Here is an 8,691-nt window from a genome sequence, read left to right as displayed (position 1 = left end):
GTTGATTGGATAAAACAAGTCACAAGGGCAAGAAAAAGAGAATCAAACTAACAACAGTGTATACATAGTTAAGAGCAGAATTAGTGAGGGTGATGGTATGTCTATTGATTTGGTAGTCGCTAGAAAGCCAACCAAAATGTAACTTGTATAAAGACAATTGGAAAAAACTGTATGTCTCTCTTAATGAAATACACATTTTAGTTTGTTATTTAAATATTACCCATTGATTATGTCATCTACCAAAGTTGAAACCCTTGAAAATGTGATAGATAAGATGAAAACCTTCTAATCACTTGACCAAATAACTTTGACAAAATGAATTTAGAATAGACTTCTTATTCAAGTTTCAAAATAGCCGACCCTACCCCGGGGTTAGTTCACTTGACTAAAGTATAGTGTGACAAACTACACAAGATTAAAAAAAGATTATATAGACCCACTACTAACATTATTAAATGGTATTGCTGAACAAAAGGGGAAGAGTACAATTTTATGCTCAATCTTGTGTTCATCTAAGTTTCATACGTGTGTATGTGTGTCTGTCTACAGTATTATGCGTGTGTCTGTGTGCTATTTTGCAGTTATATTCACAAATGTACAAGTATGACTCATGATACAGCCAACTGGGATCCATCTTGTAATCTTATTCTCAGAATGTATCATTATTTTGATATAAAAACCTCACCTTTTGTCAGATGATATATCTTAGTTTGTCTACAAAGTTTTTGCAGACAGAAATCTTGAAACATTGTGGTTTGTGGGTATCATGGATTTTAGCTATGGAACTCCATTTTTAATTCAAATGTAGAATGGTTAGCCTCAGTGGCTCGCTTATTATTTCCTTGTATTCAGTGCCTGGCCTTAGTCTATCAAGCTCCACCAAGGATGTGGAAGTGAATTTTCAAGGCAAGAGGCCTAAAAGGGTGAGTGATCCTTTGAATGAAGTGGTGAGAGCAAGATTATGTGGGAATCATCATGAGACCCAAAACTCAAAAGACTGCTCTCTGAGTAGCGGAAGTGAGCATGAAGGGGAGTCTCTTATATCCTTTACTGATATGTTGTGTGGCTTCATGGAAGATGAGCAAGGAATTTGCTTGGATGGAGATGATGAATCAGTCTCTCACACTGACTCTGAGGATCCCAATTCAGCTCTGCTATTAGAGGTATTAAAAATCTCTCTCCTCCTAAATTAGCTTTTCCTCTGCTTTGATACACTTGCTTCTCTTTACTTTTTAGCTGATAGCACTCTGTCATTTTGATGATGGATCATGGAGTGTGATCCAAAATGTGAGATACAAAGACTATCACACAATCTAATCTAGTGAATTTTCTTGATAGGTTTGGTTCATCTTTAGGTTCCTGATAGCACCCTATCATCTTGTCACTTATATAACTGTACCATTTTGATGATAGATCATAGTGTGGTTAGAATTGTTGATACCCAAAAGTACTATACAATGGATTTTCTTAATACGCTTTGCTCATCTTTTTGGTTTCTGATAGCACTCTATTGTCTTGAATAAATCAAGAATTGTGATCCAAAATGTTGATGCAAAAACAACTATAATACAATCTAATCTAGAAATACTTATGACCAATTTCACAGTTTGGTGAAATCTGGTGTCTTTAAATTATCTTTGATATGGTTTGGAAGAATTTGAGCAGGTTTGTTGCTTTGATATGGGATGATGAATGTAGCACTGTTTATTTGTCTTCCTTTAATGGGTATACTGAAGGTATTTTTTCTTTCTTCTTGTGCAGAGCCTGGTGTGTTGTAGAAATGCTGCTGATTTGGGTTTGCTGAGACATGTAACTCAAGCTGTTGAGATGGCAAAGACAAGCGTAGGATTTGGAAATGGGAATGGGAATGAGAATAAAAACAATTTGCTGCGGAGTGTGCTGAATCAGTTGAAAATGATGGGATACAATGCAGGAATTTGTAAGTCACGACCACACCACATCAAAGCCTTTCATGCGGGTAACTTCTCTAACTAGATACCAATCTTTTTATCTTGACAGAAAACTCCTCTAATGTTTGATGGACTGAATAAGAACAATGGATTTCCAATGTTTTAAACACAGTTCTAAGAGTTCTTATTTTGAATGCCTGGCTTTTTCCGAAGAAAATATAATGAACTTCAGTCACTAGTTATAATGCTATCCTTTCTACAATGAGATGTATCATTAGCGGAACAAATACCCTTCAAACCTCATTGTGTGCAAAGAGGAAGATGGAACTATACACAAATGACTTTGTTAGCCACAATCCTTCTTAATAGAAAAAAACAGCTTAAATTGGTACCCCTGAAACCAACGGATTGAAAAAAATCAATCTACTGATGATTTCTTTTGCTTATGCTGCAGCCCAAATTCTTCACAAGATTGTACTTCTCATTTAATTAATAGCCTGAATTAAATTGGGAAATTACTAGTTAGTAACTCACATTTCACTGAAAAAGCAAGAAAGCAATTTAACATTGGGTACGATGGTTCAATGTATAATCCAAAACTGTGGTTAAACATTTTTTGTTTCTACTTATGATAAGGTACTCAGTCTGTGCATTGTACAACCGTGCATTACTAGAGATGAACCTTTCACCAGTAGCCTCTCTCTTCATCTTACTCAACAATTATGCACATTTTACTTACATGAAATATCTTTTTTCAAAAATGGATTTTTGGAAGTCTTTTTATATATAGGTTAAAGATTTCCTTATTTTGATGATGGAATAGTAGATGTGATTGGAAATATTAATACAAGAGTCTTGAACAAACTGCATTCTCTTTGTATGATAGATTGCAAAAAAATCTCTTAACATTAATTAAATAACATGATTGGTTTTGCATTTGCAGGATATTATGAATACATTGATGTGATCATGGAAAGAAGAAAGGTGAAAAAAGAGGAGAGAATTTTTGTGGACATAGATTTCAGGGCACAGTTTGAAGTGGCCAGGCCAACCATGGAGTACAGTGGCTTACTACAACTCCTCCCAGAGATATTTGTTGGAAAGGCTGAGAAACTCCACCAGATCATCAGCATGATGTGCAAAGCTGCCAAGCGATCACTGAAGAAGAAAACAATGCACATTCCACCTTGGAGAAAATACCACTACATGAGATCAAAATGGCTTGGATCTTACAAAAGGACCACCACCACCACCACCACTTCTGTTTCCGCTGCTGCCACCGCCACCGCTGCTGCCACGACGGCCACCACCTTGGCCGCCGCTGCCACCACCTTCGCGGCCACCGCCACCGCCACCACCTTCACCACCTCCACCACCACCACCTTTGAAATGACAAATGAATGGCAGCTTCCCACTGACAACTCCTCACTGAGACCAGCTAAAAATGGCAAGGTATCAGGGCTGGCAATGGCCTTCATACAGCCTGCTATTGCCCAGTGAGGATCTGTTTCCTCCTGACAAAAAGCTTTCTTGTGGCAGGCAGGGTGCCTGGATAAGTTGATTTTTCAAAAAATCAACAACTGTAAAGTTTGATCCTGAATGTAACTAAATAGAAAACTACATTTCCAAATGTGCAGAAGTTGGTGATGACAAATCATTTTTGTTACTGCAAGACCTCTCAACGTGCCAAACTCAGTTTACCGCATAGAGGAATTTTAGGAAATGTGCGCCATGCTGATGTCATATTCCACATATATTTGAATTTTTCTTGTTTTTCAATGCACGTCCTAGGAGACAAATTGCTGTCATATATTAAGGTAGAAGACCCATTTACTTGTGATGTTGACGATTTGATTGATTCAATAAACTTTCACATAAACATGTGGAGAAAAATCATCTAGGATTTTTTTTTTAGCAGTATAAGATTGAATAATTTAAAATTTGTAATAATTTCAATGGATTTGTAGTCTTATGGTGTAGTTAAATGTTTTAAAATGAGTCTAATAAGAACTAAGTATTATTGAAGGCAAGCCCCAACATCATAAGAGATGAGATAAGAATAATGTCCTAGGCAACTTTAAAGTGGGATAGACATGCTCTCAATTCTTAGCAACGCTTAACTTTACCTTGTCTTATGTCATTGATAAATAAATATTTAGTATTTATTTTCTTATTTATCTATATCCTATCCTAACTTTTAATTTAAAAAATATTATTATTAACTAATTATTTTAGTTTTTATTTGATCTCATATATATGTATGTATGTATGTATGTATGTATGTATGCATGTATGCATGCATATGTGTGTGTATATATATACACACACACACACACACACATACATATATATATATATATATGTATATATATGTATATATATACATATATATATATATATATATGTATATATATGTATATATATATATATATATGTATATGTATATGTATTATACATATATATGTATAATACATATACATATGTATATGTATATGTATATGTATTATACATATATATGTATAATACATATATATATGTATAATATATATATATAATATATATATATATATATATATATATATTATACATATATATATGTATTATACATATATATATGTATTATACATATATATATGTATTATACATAATATATACACACACATATATATACATATGCATATACATATATATATATATATATACACATATGCATACATACATACATATATATATATATATACATATATATATACACATATATATACATACATATATATATATATATATATATATATATATATATATATATACATATACATATATATATGTATATATATCACTTTTATCTCTTTATTATTGTCCATTTCATCCTAGCTAATAAACTTGTTCACATGAATCATTGTCTAGAACCTCATTATGTGACAGGGGTCTCATTCACATGTCTAACAAAGCCTTATCCACATTCATTAACTGGACACTTTCCAAAAATCAAAATAACTTTACATCATATTCACTCATTTCAAACTAATGCTATACCTATATCTCATCCCTCATGTGACATTTGTCACAAGACCCAACTTTGATCCTAATCCTCAATCTATAGTATTTGTCAAACATTGTCAATCTATCATAGCCCTCGATCTTACCTTTTAATAATTACATATCTTAGAATGTTAAGTTGATGTGTTCATGTAGGTGTCATTAATAATTGGCATTGATGTCAACATATCCTATGCATATTTATGATTTCATTGTATCAGTTGATGTGTACCAATATCCTTGGCATGTCAATAGAAGCGTTCATCAGAGGATTTGTTTTAAATGTTTATCCAAGTTATCCCTTTTATTGGTGGTTCTTGTTGGCATAATTGATGTTGATGAGATGAGGAAGTATGTTGTTATTTTTAATGATGTGTTCTATCAATTATGTTGTTGTCATTAATGCCAACTTATGTGTTCTTAGATGACTATGTTTTTGGTGTACTAAGACATGAAAAAATAGGTGAAGTAAGATTTGTGATTTAAATTATGGTGTGTGGTCGTGCAAATAGTTTCTAAAGGTGTTGCTTATTCTATCTCTATGATTGCCAATGTTCATGATAAGTTTGGTGCAAGTCACAATCAATTTGGTGAAGACATGAAAATGTTTCATGCTGCAAGAACAAGAACATATCTGAGGGTAATTGCATCGAGATGGTGTGCAAAAGAGGGGGTATAAGTGGACACTTTTTTTTTTTTTTCTTTTTTTGCTTTTTTTCTTCCTGAAATCAGGTAAATCTAATCTTGGAAGACCCATTTGAGGGTCATGCACTCAAAATGAGAAAATGTGTAAAATATAAATTCTAGTACTCTAAATCTAGTTTCTAAACTACTGAGGTTTTTTAAAAATGGATAAGATTAAAAGGATTGAATCCTGTTGCATAAAAAATTATTTCTATTTTTTATTTTGATTAAGTAAAAATAGGTTTTAAAGGACTCGAAACCTTTTACAATGTAGCAGAGAAATAAAAAATGAGAAACCCAAAAAAACTTTGCATCAACACCAAGAGAAGAACAAGCTAAAACAAGTAGCTAAAAACAACGAGCTAGAAAAGACAACACAAAAATAGCTCTAGGGTCTTTAGTAGATCTATTGCCTAATTTGCAAGGATCTTCATGTTTTTTGTAGAGGCCTTCAGATCATCCAATTCTTTGGCTTCGACACCCTCTGTCTTCTTCGAGTTGGCCCTTGGGCGCTTACTAGATCCTTGATCATCTTTCACTTCCTTGGAACCTTGACCTTTCCCTTGTTCAAATTTGTTTAGGAGAGTGTTAATGTTGTCAACCACTATCTTCAGAAGAGAGCTATTTTGATTTGCTAGTTTCTTGACTATCTTCTCCATAGTAACCACTATGTTATCTAGACCATCTATCTTTTTCTCGAACTCTTTTATTAGCTGATCCAAAGCTCTATTCTTGGCTTTGAGGGGTGGAACACATTTCATTAAATTCTTAACCTCTTCAACATTACCAATCACCTCAGAAAGTTTATCAATATGTTGTCCTAGAGTTCTCTCCCCTCTACTAGTTTTGTTGAGCCAGTCAAATTCTCTAACAATGTCCTACATTTGTTGTTGCAAACTACTAATCTCCTTCTTCATTAGCCCCAGATTTCCAAAAATCCCTTTCAAAAACCATTGGTCATCATTTCCCTTGCTATGAGTAAGGTCATCCTCATCCCCACCAACATTATCTCTTTCATAATCGATCTCCTCATGCCCTTTAGCATCCATATTCCCTTGGCGAAGTGTATTTTTTCCTTTTTGCTCCATCCTCTTAATCAAAGGTTCATCATGAGAAGGTATGCTTGGGGCCCTGCCCATTTTCTTCTCCTTGTTTTTAGAGACCTTACTAGCAATACCACTTTTCCCTTTCCCCTCTTCCAACTCCTCTTTAGAATCCATATCCACATTTGAATTGGTCTCCTTAATCTTCCTTTTCTTCCCAGACAAGATACTAGGCTCATGCTTTTTCCTCTTCTTAACCTCAATCTCCTCAATCTCATCCTCCGTGTCTTCATCAAATCTCTCATCTTGTTCACTCCCCTCCATCTCACATTCCATAGTTTTCTTACTGAACTATGGTTTATCCACTTTTTTTGATTTAAGGAGGTTCATAATTAGCACCATTAAACCCTTGTGATAGGAATGGTCACCCTCAGGATCATTCTGAATAGATAAAATTGTAGTACCCAATGGTCGCCTGAGGTAGAAGGGAAGATTAAGCCTAACCCTATGCCTAAAATGGTTCACTAGCATAAAGTGGTACCCAAATATCTTAGTAAAGCGGCTATCCAAAGTTAAGTATTCAATAACAACGAACCTGACAAACCTCCATGGGTGAGATATAAAACTAGGGCTAAAATAAGAATTACCAATTTTAACCAATCTATTTCATTCCTTTGTCATTTCCATAAATTCCTCCACTGCCCAATCCGAAAGCTTCCTATCTCTATAAAAGTTGACCCCCTTTGTGTCAAGGCCCGTAGCTTCTACTATGATGTCCTCAGTAGCCTTTATTCTTTGATTACCCACCAGAATGTTCCCATCCTTCCATGTTTTAATGAATTGGCATGTAATAGAAGGGTTACTACCTTTGAGCTTCTCCATAAAACCCATAAACTTCCCTTGTTCTAGAATATCCCAAATCTCCTTCTTCTTTTTCCAATCCTTACAACTAGCTGGCTCGACCCTCTTTCTCCTTCCTCCCATTTTCTTCAATTTGTTGCAAATTTTCATAATATCAAGGTACACATTCAAAAAGAAAAGCTCGATGTCAATATTAAAGCAGAGGGAATTGATACATAAATGTGCCGCCAATTTGTGTGGCAATGAATAAAAAGTTTGTGCCCATCTAATCATAATTCGCGCCTCCCTGAATCTGCCCAAGTAATAATTAGTTCTTATAGTCTTATTCATCATTAATAAACCCTTTTTGCCTACTTCTCACCTGATCATACTTAATCAAGGATACTCCCTCAAAAGGGATATTATCAACTTGATTCCAAATCAACTCCTCATCACTTTTGCAAGCCATATTCATAGCCCAATCAACAACATGAATAGTTTTTCTATAGTTATGAGTGCTTATACAAGTTTGAAAATAAATAATTAAAAAAATGGCCTTACAAATAATATTATGAATTTTCCAAGAAGGATTATTAACTTTATTGAGATAATTAATAATATCGAGGGAGTCTCCCTCTAGCCAAATCTGGTCCAAATTCATACTCTTGTCATAACTAAGACCATAGAGAGTAGCATTGGCTTCTGCCACATGATTCATTTGTTCCCCAACAGGGATGGTCATCACACCCAAACTGTCCCCATTCATTTTTCTAATGATGACACCATAGCCCACTGTCCTTGGGTTGCCCTTCGAGGCCCCACTAATATTAATCTTACACCAGCCTTGAGGAGGGCAATCCCACCTAGCCAGATCCCTAAAGTTATTCCCATTTTGAGAAACACTTAACCCATCCAAATTCTATTTTTGAATCACTTTTTCTTCCCAATCTATCTGGGGATGATGCCCTTTCCCAATAGTCCTAATATTCTCAATCACCAGATGCTTGATCTTATAGAATAATTGGATAGAGTTTGTCTCCTTACCCCTAAACACCTTATCATTTATTTCCTTCCACACTCCCCAAAAAATAAAAGGAAGAATGAAATCCCAAAGCTTCATAATCAGTGTATTACAAGCAGGAGACTTCCATCCTTTAAATAACTCTTGAATAGTA

At 34.5% G+C, this 8,691-nt stretch overlaps 1 protein-coding gene across 1 annotated transcript; it reads left to right on the top strand.

The window, feature by feature from the left end:
* The first annotated feature begins 513 nt into the window (after positions 1-513).
* LOC149534720 (uncharacterized) lies at positions 514-3,540 on the top strand. The gene is made up of 3 exons (XM_089806921.1): positions 514-1,163; positions 1,762-1,978; positions 2,854-3,540. Exons 1-3 carry the CDS (start codon positions 810-812, stop codon positions 3,408-3,410), a joined length of 1,128 nt encoding a protein of 375 aa, XP_089663047.1. The 5' UTR covers positions 514-809; the 3' UTR covers positions 3,411-3,540.
* Positions 3,541-8,691: the final 5,151 nt, after the last annotated feature.

This window comes from Cupressus sempervirens, chromosome 10 (genome assembly GCF_028749045.1).
Source record: "Cupressus sempervirens isolate cs-2001-9-10 chromosome 10, ASM2874904v1, whole genome shotgun sequence".
In the NCBI taxonomy this organism is placed as follows: Eukaryota; Viridiplantae; Streptophyta; class Pinopsida; order Cupressales; family Cupressaceae; genus Cupressus; species Cupressus sempervirens.
The sequence above is the reverse complement of the archived record's forward strand: the minus strand, read 5'-3'. Positions and strand labels throughout refer to the sequence as shown.

Excerpts from the sequence above, each read along its gene's own strand:
- LOC149534720 (XM_089806921.1), top strand. The coding sequence starts at position 810 with ATGGTTAGCCTCAGTGGCTCGCTTATTATTTCCTTGTATTCAGTGCCT. Across the intron at positions 1,164-1,761 it reads ATTCAGCTCTGCTATTAGAG|AGCCTGGTGTGTTGTAGAAA; the intron begins GTATTAAAAATC and ends CTTCTTGTGCAG. Across the intron at positions 1,979-2,853 it reads CATCAAAGCCTTTCATGCGG|GATATTATGAATACATTGAT; the intron begins GTAACTTCTCTA and ends TTGCATTTGCAG.